Source organism: Tachysurus vachellii, chromosome 5 (assembly GCF_030014155.1).
Source record: "Tachysurus vachellii isolate PV-2020 chromosome 5, HZAU_Pvac_v1, whole genome shotgun sequence".
Lineage (NCBI taxonomy): Eukaryota > Metazoa > Chordata > Actinopteri > Siluriformes > Bagridae > Tachysurus > Tachysurus vachellii.
Genome location: NC_083464.1, coordinates 17,091,597 through 17,107,505, shown reverse-complemented (window position 1 = coordinate 17,107,505; position 15,909 = coordinate 17,091,597). Strand labels below are relative to the sequence as shown.

The following is a 15,909-nucleotide window of genomic DNA, read 5'->3' as shown; positions in this document are numbered from 1 at the left end:
GCTCCCCGTGACCCGAGGAAGTTCGGATAAGCGGTAGAAGATGAATGAATGAATGAATGAATGAATATATTTATATATATATATATATATATATATATATATATATATATATATATTTATATATAGGGGCTTTCCACAATGTTGTATTGGCTATGACAATGTGCAATGGTTCTGATTGATCTTTCCTGTACTTGAGTGCTCAAGTTGTAATTCTCAAAACTCTGAATATCTCAATTATACAATGATTTTTGTATAATATCTCAAGCTAAATTATACGAGGATTTTTGTCGTCTGTTTTCTGTAATAAATTCTTCTCTATAATGTCTAATCAAAGTCTAGAAACAAGGAGCTGTTCTCATGGCTAATACATCCTTGCTATATGAGAAAGGTCACTCATTATGTGGTTACAGAAGAGCCTGCACTTTCCTAAAGGTTTTCTTCCTTATCATTCCTGTTTCCACCAGGTTCTGAAAAGTATTAATCCTTTAATGGGATGACATTGATGTGCAGTATTGATTGTTTCTTTATCTGCATAAGGGACCCCCTACCCATCCCCCTCTTATCACCTCACTGATTGTGATAACATTGTCCAAATGCTACATCTTTAAATCTTCTTTAGACTTTCTACTATTCAGGCATGAGTAAGCACACAATACATAGCAACACAACAGCTGTATGAGCCAGGTGGAACCAGGTGAACAGATGTGCATGACTCGGAAACGCATTATTAGTCACCTTTTAAATGAGTAGTGCACAAAAAAAAACTGATGCCACTGAACAATCATTCATTCATGCATTCAGAATCTAAATTGCTCTGTATCCTGGGAATGCTAGGGATATGGCAGGTATAAGACTGTGAGTGAGCCACCAGCCCAAAGGAGTGCATCTCTCTCTCTCTCTCTCTCTCTCTCTCTCTCTCTCTCTCCTCTCTCTCTCTCTCTCACACACACACACACACACACACACATTTATTTATAATTGGGCAGTTTAATGTAGTTCACCTACTGACATATTTTTGAGAGGTGGAAAGAAACTGGAGTACTTTCATTGTAATAAAGGTCTTTGTTGTTAAAATTTAGCTTATTTATTTTTTAATCTGAAAGCCCCTACAAAATATGTCTGTACACTACATGCCTACGTTACAAAACATGTTCGTACCTGGAGCATTCAAGATGATCTTCTCTCTTTTCACCACCCAGTTTACTGTTGGCTGTGAATGGGCTACACTTTAATCTGAAGAGCACAGTTTTGTGCTATCCTTCTACAGTCCACCCCTTTTAATGCTGATGGACAGGAATCAGGTCAAACCATGTGTACCACATACAGGCGCCTGCACCTTTCATCACAAGAGTCTCCACGTCAGCAAAGACGTCAGCTCTGAGTGGTTGAATACACCTCATAAACAAAAGCTCAATCGCAGACATGGTGATAGAAGAATAACACACATTTTAGCTGCCACCAGACACAAGCCATTTGTCTAGCCATAGCGGTGGCAGCTGTATTCTGTTTGTCTGCTGGGACTGAAACAAGTATGAAGTGGTGCAGACATCACTGAAGATGACACACTATGATTTAGGCATTCAGCCACTACGTCACTGTGAGAGTAAGTGCTGTCTGGCAATCAACATATTGTAGGCAGTGAGACTGGAGAGGAATTGTTTGTTGGCTATAGTAACATCCATGTACAGTAGAGCTGAATATAAATTTGTGGTACAGACATTTACAGGAGGTGACCTAGCGCACAGGGCCAAACTTAGTCCATGGGCCAGATAAAAACCACTGTGTGACTGTCTTATTAAAAAACATATTGCCACTTATGAAGCAGGCCTCCTACTAGTTTAGTAACTAATTTTATTTATGTATTTTTTCTTTTTATTAAAGCTGTTGTGTTTGTTGTGTTTCGGTGCAGATTACGATGTCTGGTGAAACAGCTGGAACGAGGTGAGGCCTCTGTTGTTGACCTAAAGAAGAACTTGGAGTATGCAGCTTCTGTACTGGAGTCAGTGTACATCGAGGAGACACGGTAATATGAACGCCAATGTTTATTCTTTGATAATATTGCAAATGTAAACCAGATCTGTAATGAAAACTTGATCCCCTTTTAGCACTTTGTGTCTGTGCTTGCTATTTGTGGAATTGTAGTCAGATTTATCCAAGTACCAGAAGCCTGAGGCCAAAGAAATGTTAAGTGCTGTAAACAGGTTAATTGCAGAGACATTCTTCAAGCCTCTATGTTATAAGATGGAGGAGTGTTCAGTGTCCTAATCTGACTTTAGGTCTCTTGTGGTTTTTTCTTACAGTCTTTTCCAAATTTCTAATGTTTGGAGCTATCCAATGCATAACTGCTCTAGATATTATGAGTGACATGTGTGTGTTTGTGTGTGTGTGTGTGTGTGTGTGTGTGTGTGTGTGTGTGTGTGCGTGTGTGTGCGTGTGTGTGTATTGTCTCCTCCAGACGACTCGTGGACACAGAAGATGAGCTCAGTGACATACAATCGGATTCTGTGCCTTCAGAGGTGCGGGACTGGCTGGCCTCCACCTTTACGCGACAGATGGGGTTGATGCTTAGGCGGACAGAGGAAAAGCCACGTTTCCGCAGTATCGTCCATGCTGTGCAGGCTGGGATATTTGTAGAGAGGTTTGTGGTACTCTGGTACACCAGGTTTAATATAGACTGTCAGCATCACAAAGGCAACAGAAGTGGCTTTCTATTAACAAAGAAGTTAACTGATGCATAATACAGAGGAAATTAACCATGAAGACCTTATGTAGTATTTTGTGGGTAATTTATGTTTGCTCTCATATTTGGTAAGTTTATGTTATCTCTCTCTGTCAGGATGTACCGGCGGACGTCCAACATGGTGGGATTAAGCTATCCACCCAGTGTGATCACAGTACTAAAGGTATTAGAAGTTCAAGCTATGGCCAGTAGATATGACAAAAATATCTCAAAGCCTTGATTCTTAAAGCCATTTATATAATATACAATTTTTAATATATATAGGTTATATAGGTTTGCGAGCAGTTACTGTATAAATACTGTATATTTAGTTCAAGCTAAAGGCCAACCATTTAAGCTGCATTCACACATACAGCAATTTTATTGCCGGTCACTGAGCTGTGAAGTCGTTCATCGGCGTTCCTGCTACTGGTTGCCTTAGCAATAACCTTTACCAGCGGGTGGCTCAACTAGAATTTCAAATATTACTACTAAACAAGATAATTGAGAAGAAGCATGTGCGCTTTACTCCTTTACTCCTATTTGTAGTTGCTGCACCAAGGTGCTCCATATTTGCATACAGTTAAACTTTTCTAAACTTTGTCATTGTGCTGGGCATGCCCACAACAATCACTGTTGCACATGTCACCGGAAGTCACCATGTTTCATTAAAAAATGAATGGTCTCTATTTGTTTTGTAGGTGTGATTCACTGTATGTGTGAACGTAGCATTATGCCTGAGAGATCAAGCAGAATTCAACCCCATCCAAACTCATGTCACTCTTTAAATTAGTAAGCATATGTTAAAATCCATAACATATGCAAAATACAGACACAATCTATGTTTAACAATCTATTATTTTATGTTATAGTATGTTTTAGGATACCTGCTTTCTAGTGAACACTGTGTTCTGTATCAGTGGAAAATAATTGCCCTACTGGGAGATGTCAGAATCACAGCAAGGCAAACACAACTGTTTAATCAACCAAGGTGCAAAATTGATCTGAGTTGAGTTATATGGCAAGCCAAAGGCCTGAAAGATTTCACCTGTAAAATAGATAGATATATGCAAAAAATATATACAGCTCTAACAGACATAAGAAGCATACACAGCGTACTCTCCGTGTAGTTTATTTTCTATTTCCATCTACTCTATAACCACTTGCAGTGTGGGATCCTCTTGCATCTTCCACGGTTATTTACTTTGTGTAGTGTCCCCAGTCTTTGCTAGTATAAACATGCCAGTGGATTTGACAAATGTGGCTGTGGATTGAATAGCCGCTGATGTTCTGCTTGGCCCAGTGTCTGACTGATGGATCTTGTTCTCTGAGCTTCAGCAATAGAGACATGGTATTGCCATCGGTCTGGACCCTGGGGTCCGCTAAGCCTCTTGCCTCTGACAGAGACTGAGCACAGAAAAAACCTTTTCAAATTTGAAATTTCAATTTTTAATGTGTCTTATTTCAGATGTTAGCTGTGTAGCCCTGTCAAATCTATGTGGAACTTTATTTCAGACTGAAGGAAAAACAGAGTGGAAAGAAAATAATTTAGTTCAATAAATTAGCCACAGGCATTGTGTAGTGCAGTTCACTTGCTGAGCGTTATTATTGGAATTCGTCTAATAAGTCCAGCAGCTCCTACATGAATTTTATAGAGAATGTTCACAGGTTCACTGAGAATGTTCACTCTCTCTGCCTCATCTCTTTATCTTTGTTTTAATGATGATTAGTTAATCACCCCATGTGAAATTAGGTTTTGTTTATATAAATGAGTTCTGAATATCGCATCGTGTTATACATAAGGCGTACAATGTTAGAACTCTTAGCCTATATGAATATACAAAAATAATTAGAAAAAATTATAATCAATAATTAGAAAATTTTGTGTTTGTAACAAATTCTAGGTTTGACTATTCCCAGATTACTTGCCGAACAGATTGTCACCCTGAATGGACTGGTATTTTTGTATTCTAAATAATTCTGATTGTGATTTTGAGTCTGATTGTTCTGTTTCTTTCAGCATGTGGATACATGGTCATTTGATGTGTTTGCGCTGAATGATGCAAGTGGAGATCATGCACTAAAATTTATATTTTACGAGCTTCTCACCAGATATGACCTAATTAATCGTTTTAAGGTGAGCTGTTGAAGTAATTGTGTTTTCCTTTTTTTTTTTTGATAACTGTGCGTTGCAGTATGTTAGGTCAATCAAAACATAATTAATTAATGAATGTGCTGTATATGTGAACACAGTTATACAGTGAGGGATTTTGTACATTTTCCCACTGACACGGTTTATTTTAACAGTGAGAGACAGAATAATAACAAATAAAATCCAGAAAAACGCATTTCAAGTTATAAATTGATTTGCATTTTAATGAGAGCGCACCTAATCTCAGCTGGTTACTTGTATAAATGTCAGGGACTAGATTGTAGACCTACACAAGGCTGGAACTGGCTACAAGAACATTGCCAAGCAGCTTGGTGACAACAGGTGAAAACAGTTGGTACGATTATTCAAAAACGGAAGAAACACAAAATAACTGTCAATCTGTCTTTGTACAGGCCCGTCTGAAGTTTGCCAATGAACATCTGAATGATTCAGGGGAGAACTGGGTGAAAGTGTTGTGGTTAGATGAGACCAAAATCGAGTGTTTGGAGGAGGAGGAGGAGGACGGCTGCCTTCTTCCCTCAGTCAGGGCATTAGAAATGGGTCATGGATGGGTATTCCAGCATGACAATGACCCAAAACACACAGCAAGAAAGGAGTGGTTCAAGAAGCACATTAAGGTCCTGGAGTGGCCTAGCCAGTCTCCAGACCTTAAACCCATAGAAAATCTGTGGAGAGATTGCCTTATGTCAACATCGATACCTTAATGACTTGGAGAGGCTCTGCAAAGAGGAGTGGGACAAGATCCCTCCTGAGATGTGTGCAAACCTGGTGGCCAACTACAAGAAACGTCTGACCTCTGTAATTGCTAACAAGGGTTTTGCCACCAAGTACTAAGTAATGTTTTGAGAAAGGAGTCAAATACTTTTTTCACTTATTTAAATGCAAATCAATTTTTATCTTTTTAAAAAAATGTGTTTTTGGGGATTTTTCTGTTGTTTATTCTTTCTCTCGCTGTTAAAATAAACCTACCATTAAAAATATAGACTTACAATTTTTTTGTCAGTGGGCAAATCATCAGGGGATCAAATAATTTTTTCCCTCACTGTATATTTGCTGTAAAAATGTGGCAATAACTTTTTTCACAAACATACATTTCATTTTGCTAAAATTCCTCAGATCCCCATCTCTGCACTGGTGTCATTTGTAGAGGCCCTGGAAGTGGGCTACAGTAAACACAAAAACCCTTACCATAACCTTGTCCATGCAGCAGATGTCACTCAGACTGTACACTATTTTCTGCTCAAGACAGGCATGGTGGTAGGTAAACCTGAGGGCTTAAAGCCTATGACCTGTAGAACTGCATTTACTTGTGTGTGTTTGTGCGTATGTCTGTTCATATGTGTGTTTGTGCGTATGTCTGTTTATATGAGTGTGAAATGCATTAAAATTGACAGTGCAGAATATATTGGCTATGGAAGCAAGCTTCCATAGGGTAGGCAAAAGAAAATGAATGCTTGGCTCACACCACATTGTTGTGCTGGGGTGCGTATCGATCGGGAGTTAATCTCCCCTGACTTGCTTAGAATGAGGCCTGGCAGTGTTAGAGTCATGCTCATTAACCCCTCAGTGATGTGTGTTGCCATTAAATTGGCATTCAGAAGAATGATAGTAATGCATCATTGAGTATGATTACTCATTGTTCTGGGTGTCATATGAACAACACATTTATTGTGTAGTAAAAGATTTAAAATTGCAAAGAAATATAATTTAAAAACACAAATGTGTTTTTAATTTTTGAAATGATAGATTTTAATTGTGAAAGTTTAAAATGTCAAATGTGTAAATTTTAAAATACAAATGTGTTGTTTTTTTTTTTTCATCTACCATATTTGAAAAATTAAAAGCCAGTTTATTTATTCATTCATCTTCACTATCCACGTTTGCCTGGTAAAGGTCATGGTGGAATAGAGAAATGCAAATTTGCTAATTTTCCTTAGTAATAGCTGAGTAACTTGATTGCATCTGAAAAGATCTATTTAGCTACCTATACAATGATCATATTACCAGGAGGTCTAGGTATTTTAATTTTATATAGCTATACAATTCATTCAATTAACATAATTTTAACAAAATCAATTATTTAAATATTAAATATAAATATTTTGTGAGCAGTGGTTTTATTAATCAGAGGTTGCATGCTCTCCCCTTCAGTATCTTCTGCCAGGCCAAAGATGTGCTGTAGGCTGATTGGCAACTCTAAATTGCCTGTAGTGTGTGAATGTGTGTGAATGTGTATGTGACCTGCAATGGGATGCTGAACCTTTCGGTGCCGCCCTTTTGTGCCTTGAGTCCCCTTTAGGATTATACTCCTTAACCCTTTGCAGGAAAAACAGTACCAAAAATGCGAGGTTGGATAAATTTATTTTTAAGTATATAGTTAAATATGAACATTCATATATTTCATGTTAAATCTTATAATTTCTTATAGCTTTAATTAAACATACTATATTACGACCAGATATGAAAATGTGGGTTGTAATATTAGTAACTAAGAAATTTGTAAATCATTTGCATGTCTTTTTGTTATTTTAGTGAGAGCCAGAATTTAGTCACATTTAAAAATTATTTGATTGTCATATAATTTATTCAAGTAAAGCAGAAAAACAAACTATTATTAAGTCACAGCTTTATGGTCATATATGACAGTGACATTGGTATTTCTACTATAGAAGCACACTCCCTGTTCTTCCTGAGTTCTTTTCTCTTTTTTGCAGCACTGGCTGACAGAATTAGAAATCTTTGCAATGATATTTGCAGCATCAATACATGATTATGAACACACCGGGACGACTAACAATTTCCACATACAAACAAGGTATCCAGTGTAATTTTTGGAAAGATCTGATTAGTCCCAAATTGTGAATGGTCCAGCCCATATTATGTTTTATGTATTTCATTAGATCAGACACTGCAATATTGTACAATGACCGTGCAGTGCAGGAGAACCATCACGTGAGTTCTGCTTATCGACTCTTACAGGAGGACGATGAAATGAATATTCTCTATAACTTATCAAAAGATGACTGGAGGTACGGGATGAGAATTAATCAACATAAATTAAAAATAAGTACTATTGTGTATGTGTGTTAAAGCTACTATTTCACTTTTTTAATTATCTCTCTGTCTTTAGAGAGTTCCGAACACTGGTAGTTGAGATGGTTTTGGCCACAGACATGTCCTGTCACTTCCAGCAGATCAAAGCCATGAAGAATTTCCTTCAGCAGCCAGAGGCGTGAGTGTGTTACCCTTTCACAGAACTACATATAAAAAAAGCTATCCAAGCTAAATGATGAGAAAACATTTAGATGATTTATTCTGGCTGTGGTCTATAGGATTGACAAACCAAAGGCTTTATCACTGTTACTACACACCGCTGACATCAGCCACCCTGCCAAAAAGTGGGATTTGCATCACCGCTGGACCACATCTCTGCTGGAGGAGTTTTTCAGACAGGTTTGTTCCCTCCTCTACACATGCCACACATTCCATTCATCTTCATTAAGGTTTGAAAGAAATTTGCACTTGCTGCCTTGTGGTTATTTCTTTTGGTCACAACACTACCATAAGCCATAGTTGTTAGTTCGATTAATGACTACTGTGTGTGAAACCAAATGTTTACCCGTCTTAAATGCCTTAGGGGGCAGTGTGAAACACCTGGATACATATTTGTGTATGTGCGCACACATAACAAGATCTTATAAGTGTCAAATAGCGACACAGTGTTTAGAAAAAAAATATGGCTGTCATACAGCCATCATCCAATTGATTTATTATTGCCTATGCATGCACTGGATTACATAAGTGCAGTATTTAGCTGCTTCACTGCTACAATCTGTGCTACAGTTATTCTATTCTTTAATACTGAGAATATCCCTCTCTTGCATTTTTCTACCTTGGTGAATGCATTTGTCTTACATAATGCTACAGACTTCCATCACATGCATTTGTTAGTAATCCTCATATGTATTCATAGCAAGAATTTAGTTAGTTATTCCTTGCATGAAGATTATCAACTCCTGTAGATGAGAGTTTTCTATTCACAGTACCAGTTATTCGTCTGGACTAAGGAGTGTTTTATTTTCTTGATGGTGAGAGTAATGCTATTTTCTCCTACTGTTCTAGTGGCTCCCTCTGCATTGCTTATTACATGTTTGCCAACGCTGATAGCACAGTACAGTGGTGTCCCCTTGGCAAACATTTCTAACTAATATTTATTACTCATTTGCGCACTCTATTTACCATTAAGTGTAATTAGTGCAGCATTATTGCTTATTTTCTCCAGCTGAGTCAATTCCTCCATCTTACATGGCAGAGAGTCTCAAACTTAACATACTACATGCTATTAATTACTGATTCAGTTATTCTATTCAGTGAGCAGATTGTAGCCTTATGTCAGTTCCAGCCTTAACATTTCTTTTTCATTTTCTGCTTCGAGGCTGGTGAAGGTTTTGGTTTTGCATGGTTGGTGTGGTACTCCTTAAAAAATATTTTAAAGGGGAAGAACCTTGAAAAAACATCCACTTTCTCAATACATGTAGGTTGTTTTCCTTTACAGTGGATAAACATGATACAAGACTTGCTTTCCTGCCGTCGGTGTCACAGTTTCTTCAATCTGCCGATGGCAACTGTGGATGTAAGGGATTTTGATTGGCACTTCAGTCCTGGCAGTGGAACCAGAATATGGGGCCATGTGCTTTCCAAAGCCTCTGTATCAGACTTAGCCAGACTGAAATAAATGGTACCACAATCCAGTGAGTATATTTGGTCTGATGCTAGCAGCCGCATCAGTTATCCACCTAGGTGTACTAGAACAGCAGGCATTCCTGAGAGTAGGGTGTCACCCTTCACCTGAACAAAAGAACATGACATGCAGTAATGTACATTTGATTACCAGCCAAAGCATGGCATGCAGGTTGTAACAGCAAGAGTCCAGGTGAGAGTGGTGTCCCACTGAATCTCTACAGACATCTTCCTCGCAGATTGCAGAGTGGTTTCAAGGTTGTCTGTCTTATCCTGAATTTCTTTTTGCTATATGACATCATATAAACATATTACATCATATGCTGGTTCACTCAAACAGTGTTCTGTCAGTTAGCTATATCAGGGTCCAGAGGTTCGCCCTACCTCTCTTCATAGGGTTCACTCTTTATGACCAGTTCCTCCAGAGCTGCACAGTAGTGCATTGGGTGCACTGCTGAGAGAATTGGGTATGTTTATTTGGGTTCAACTTGGAGCAAAGTGGCATCTGCACCCAGGGAAGAACATTTTTGCCAGTGTATATTAATAATGGCTGGTTGTAAGCCAGACAGCATGCTGGGGCAAGAGTCCCTGACCTATGACTGAACTCACCTCTTGTTATATGTCTTTTCTTTCTCTACTCCTGACTTTTCAAAAGATTCATCAGTTAGTCCTACTTTAGCTGGGTTTCCTGAGTTTGCAGACCTGGTCACTGATTTTCCAAATGAGGACTGCATTCCATTTCTACACAGATTTACCCAAAATTATTCTTATATCTGTTCTTGTATTCATCATATGAGCTAGGTCTTTGGCTTTTTTCAGGGACTGTAAAAACATTCGCATCCAATCTAATTGTATGTGGCAGCCAGAGGATTATTTCTACTTTTCTGATGGGAACAAGGCACCTTCACCCACCACAGTCCCCTGGAAATACAGTTCCAGACCATAATTAAAACTGTAATTGAAAATTCAAACCAAACAGTTTCCCAACAAAGTCTGTAAGATTCCCAAATGTCAATGCAAAGGAGGCATTAATCTTATTTTGAGAGCAAATACATCCTCATTTCCATTCAGCAATCATAATCCCTTTCCACTGTGGAATAATACTCCTCTTACTTAATATTCACTAGGTCCTCACTTCTAGGAACATTAGCTTCATATGATCTATGCTTGCCTTCAATTAATGAAGTGATTGACCAAAATAATTGCTACATTGGAATCAGAACACCTGCATATTCTCTAAGCCCATTAACAACTCTGACAAAGTTAATACTTTAATGTTTTTAATGATGTCTTTTTATAATATTTAGTATTGAAATTCCTTTATTTCTATGCTCCAGCACAGCAGTTTTTTGTTTAACTTTCTGCATTTTTTTGAAGTGTAAAATAGAAGCTATTTGAAATTATTAGCTAAAAGGGGAAAGGAAGAAACTACCATTTGACTATTAAATACTGTTTTCTTAGGTACTATTTCAGCATTGTTGTATTATCATAATGAAAAAGGAAGTTATTGCTTACATTTTTTAAATAGAAATTATTATATAAATATATACTAGCCAAGTCTTTATCCCACTCATTTACAAACAATTGCCCACACCATGCTCACAGAAGTATAATTACTGTTTTATCAACATTTCCCCTGCATCTAAGTGGACTTATGTCTTTGTAATTGAGTTTGATGACTGCTCCATATGCTTGCTGATGTAGTAAAGCAATGTGGCATTTCAATGCTGCTCTTAAGAGCATAAAAAGTATCCCTGGGATGCTCTAAGGTAAAATCTAATAAGTCTTTACCACAAATTAAATTTAATAGCAATGACAGGAGCAAATGAAATTGTGCAACAGGTCAGATTAGGTAAAAACTAAAATGTTCTCTCAAACCTGCCAGCTACTGTCCATTTGCCTGAAATTAAGTGATAATGTGCAGTGAAGAGATATGTCAGCAAAATTATTTTATATTGCAGGCTTACAGATATTAAGCAACTTATTCCCAGATTGATAATTGGGGTGTTCATTTGTATTTGAAATTATATGGGGAAATTGTACCCAAAATAATTAAACAAATACACAAGGATTAAATGGCCAGGATTAATATCTAAGGTAAAAAGTTATTATTTTATTTTATTATTGATTTCCTCCTCGAACTCTTGTCTTTTTCATACTGTGTTTTTTGTCCAGGAAAAAGTAATTGGTTATATAGCTATAGGCAAAAATTTAGGAAGTCCTTAACTCAGCAATTTGCCCACCTATGCTAGGTCATTCACTCATAAATTGATTGTTTCATTTCACCCATGTGCAAACCTGTTCCTTCCTCTGAACAGCTAATGTTGGTCTGCTTGTGTTTTTATTGTTTCGTCTTTCTTTTCAGTTTTTGCTCTTTTGTTTCTGTTGGTCATACTGTAACTATTTCTCTCTGTTGTTTGCTCTTCTAAATTTTGTACTAATTTCATACAAGATACAAGTACAAAGCAGTCCAAATTCCTAAAATTCATTACACAAATAATTTCTTGAGCTATTTACACTGGAATATAGAATAAAACCACCAAGTTCTGCTTAATCACATTTACAAGAACTTCTCCATTTGTCCAGATGTTCAATTTATAATAATCACAATCTGTGAACATCACTTCATAATGAAAAAATAAATTTTATATATTCCAGGGGGATAAAGAGGTAGAACTTGGTCTTGCTTTTTCTCCTCTTTGTGACCGTAAGTCCACCATGGTGCCCCAGTCCCAGATTGGTGAGTATTGGTTGTATGTCTGCTCTTCTTTCTATTGTAGTACAATAACAACTGGAATCAGGACCATGTATTTGTTTGTTTTTTCCAACCTTCAGGCTTTATTGACTTCATTGTGGAGCCCACATTCACTGTGCTGTCAGACATGACAGAGAAAATAATGACTCCGCTCATTGACGAGGCATCACGCTCAGGGCTGGCCGGCTTCAGACGTTCCAGGTGAGCTAGTATAGTTACACATAAAGCTAAATCATTTGTCCATCAGATCCCCTGTGCTTAATGAGAAGGACAAATGAGTATCGACTGATGTACTCTAGTACATATTTTTGCTTTATATGGTCATGTTTGACAAGTGGTAATGAAGACTTCAGTAGTGTAGGGCTGAAATGCAGTAATTGTATAAGTGTAAGTACACAAGGACAGCACCTACACTGGGCTGAGGAACAGAACTGTCATACTTAATTAAGGATGTTACTGTTCTTGTCTAAGTTATTAATCATCACACATATACCACATGCTGAGTATGTTAATTTTATTCACGTTCATGTACACACAACCCATGAAAAGCTGCCAGTGTAGAAAATTAGACACACCTATATGTTTGAATGCTCATTACTGCATTAATGTTTTTTTTTTTTTTTTTTTTTACATTTTTAATACTTTTTTTTTTTACTTGAATTTATGTACATAAGTGCATAAGAAAATATGCTTGGCAGTAAACCCTTATGGACCTATGAAGGAGTAATTAAGGGGTACAAGACAGGAAAAAAGCTGAGGAGGTTAGACAAGGACAATTTTATCACCTTTTATTACCTGCACCTGAAGACCAATAGGAACACTTCTGGAGTAACAAATCATTTTTACAGATAGCACCTATATATCTATCAGTGTTTATGTAAATTACATTATAAGAAAAATTTCCTGAGGTTAGGGAGAAAGTTAGGAAGAAAAGACTTTCTCTGTCTTCTTCCTAGTTCATTTTCTCTGAATCTTATCTCTGGTTTTTTATCTAGCAGCATTTTCCTGACATTTCGTTAAGATTTTCTTGCTTTTCTTGGAAATTCATTCATTCATTCATTCATCTTCTACCGCTTATCCGAACTACCTCGGGTCACGGGGAGCCTGTGCCTATCTCAGGCGTCATCGGGCATCAAGGCAGGATACACCCTGGACGGAGTGCCAACCCATCGCAGGGCACACACACACACTCATTCACTCACGCAATCACACACTAGGGACAATTTTCCAGAGATGCCAATCAACCTACCATGCATGTCTTTGGACCGGGGGAGGAAACCGGAGTACCCGGAGGAAACCCCCGAGGCACGGGGAGAACATGCAAACTCCACACACACAAGGTGGAGGCGGGAATCGAACCCCGACCCTGGAGGTGTGAGGCGAACGTGCTAACCACTAAGCCACCGTGCCCCCCATTTCTTGGAAATTAACACTTCAAATTTAGAGCTTTTACCTTTTTACCTTTTTGCCTATTTCTCTGTTTGAAATAATAGCACATTTCTACATACCTGATCCAGTGATCTAGTGGTCTCCCTGAATTCCAACACTGAATGATTAAAGGTCCAAGAAAATCACGCAAAGGGCTTTAAACAATGTTACACTTTACCTGAATAGCTGTGTAAAAAGGTTATGAACACTAGGCCTCTCCCAGCAAGTATTATAAAGTATCACCACACCACTGTGAGACAATCTCACTGCACTGATGACCCACAGCCATGTCAACAACATCATAATGAGCAAATATAGTTCTTTGCATTTAAGATGACACAATTTTAGCATTTTATTTAAGTACATAAATGTATCAGTATATTTAAAACATACTTAGACATAGTTCATAATATTTTAAATACTATAAAGTGCATTTTCTTTGATACACTAGTGCTTGTGTGTCTCTGCCTTCCTAGTTGTATGTGGCTTGTGTGACATTGATAGTTTAGCTGGATGAAGAAGCTTAAATATTACATGTTGTTTGCAAGTAGTTTATCACCATCCCCTTAATTTTACTGTATTCTATACACACAAACCTCTATAGGCTTCTCCTGTGTCCCTCATTAAATGTTCCCCTTCAGCTCTGTATCTTCCAATTAAACTGCTTAATGAGGCAGTTTGTAATTGAGAGCTTTTTGTTAAAGAACTTTTTGCTGACTGCTAAATAATCCACAATTGCAGTGAAAACACTGCTTCCCCTTCACTTCACATGAGCCCACCTCCTCAGTTTCCTTCAACAGAAAAGGGGGCAGAGTTGAGCAAATCAGTCATAGATACTTTTGATATAATTATTAGAGGTCTAGAAACACTTTTTAAACAGCCAGTACAAAAGGTTTATTTTGTGTGAAACTATCTATATTTACAGCCTGAATAACATCCCATCTGATGGCAAGCGGGCCAATGTGAAGAGCACTGGCTCAGAGGGCAGCACTGCTCACAACTGCTCCCTACTTAGCGTTGACATCAAGAGTTTCAAGGCTACCTGGAATGATGAAGTGCATCAGAACAGAGAGAAGTGGAAAACCCAGGCAGCCAAAGGTGCCTACATCTGCTGGGTTTAACATGCCAGAAACCTTTTGACAGCATTGTTTTAATTTAGACATTGATACATTATTTAGCATAACAATGTTCATACCAAATTGAGTTTACATGTATTGTTTGATGTTTTCTTATACATGTAGAGGAAAAGGCCAAAAAGGAGGATGAAGAGAAGACTAGTGAGAAAGAGGCTGACAGGAAACAGGACCTAAGTGAAGAGAAAACAGACACCACACTGGACAAAGACAAGACTGAAAAAGACCCAAAAGAAAAATCACCCAACAAAGACAAGAAAGATTTATCATTGACAGAACGCATCACAGTCAGCAAACAGAGGGACACAAATCCAGAGCCATCAGACTCCACCAAGGCCAAAGTTGATAAGAAAGAGCCTACAGAACTGCAGCCCAAAGAGGTGGAGGGCAATAAGGACCCTGGGGGAGTGAATGGAACAAAACTGGAGGCTGCTAATGAGCAGGTGGATGCAAAAGAACCGGACCCCAGCAGTGACACAGACAATAGCCAGCAAGTTCAAAACGGTACGTGTAGAAAATTTCATGCACACTAAAACATCTTGTGTATCAATGCCAACTATTTATCCATTTTGTGTACACTCTTTATAACATGAGTAAAAAATACAGGATTCTAAAGGCACATGGTTGGTGTTGTTAGAGGTGTTCTCTGCTTGAATGTCCACTGTCTCACAGGGTAAGAGGTAGGTACTGTATACAACAAGATTATTTTCTGTTGTGGCACCAAGGTGGTGGAATGAACTTCCCCCAGATGTCCAAACAGTTGAACAGGCAATCTTCATACAATGGTGAAGACCTACCTCTTCCTGAAATACTTGAACTAGCACTTTTCCCTTGTTTGTTATGTGAATGTTAAAAAAACCCTGAACAGAGTGTTAGGTTGATCGTCTCCTAAGTCTGCAACCAGTGGTAATGTATTCCACTGACTTAAGGATTTTATACCTCGCTCTGGATAAGGGGGTCT

General features: G+C 38.0%; 1 protein-coding gene across 2 annotated transcripts in view; it reads left to right on the top strand.

The window, feature by feature from the left end:
* pde1ca (phosphodiesterase 1C, calmodulin-dependent a) overlaps nucleotides 1–15,909 on the top strand; it is a 42,819-nt gene that overhangs the window by 21,756 nt on the left and 5,154 nt on the right. For both annotated transcript variants that reach the window (XM_060870058.1, XM_060870059.1), the window contains exons 3-15: nucleotides 1,910–2,023; nucleotides 2,456–2,638; nucleotides 2,837–2,903; nucleotides 4,740–4,856; nucleotides 6,009–6,149; nucleotides 7,607–7,707; nucleotides 7,793–7,921; nucleotides 8,023–8,124; nucleotides 8,225–8,345; nucleotides 12,291–12,372; nucleotides 12,468–12,588; nucleotides 14,741–14,913; nucleotides 15,057–15,452. In XM_060870058.1, coding sequence (XP_060726041.1) covers nucleotides 1,910–2,023; nucleotides 2,456–2,638; nucleotides 2,837–2,903; nucleotides 4,740–4,856; nucleotides 6,009–6,149; nucleotides 7,607–7,707; nucleotides 7,793–7,921; nucleotides 8,023–8,124; nucleotides 8,225–8,345; nucleotides 12,291–12,372; nucleotides 12,468–12,588; nucleotides 14,741–14,913; nucleotides 15,057–15,452 — 1,847 coding nt within the window. The remainder of the gene's footprint in view (nucleotides 1–1,909; nucleotides 2,024–2,455; nucleotides 2,639–2,836; nucleotides 2,904–4,739; nucleotides 4,857–6,008; nucleotides 6,150–7,606; nucleotides 7,708–7,792; nucleotides 7,922–8,022; nucleotides 8,125–8,224; nucleotides 8,346–12,290; nucleotides 12,373–12,467; nucleotides 12,589–14,740; nucleotides 14,914–15,056; nucleotides 15,453–15,909) is intronic.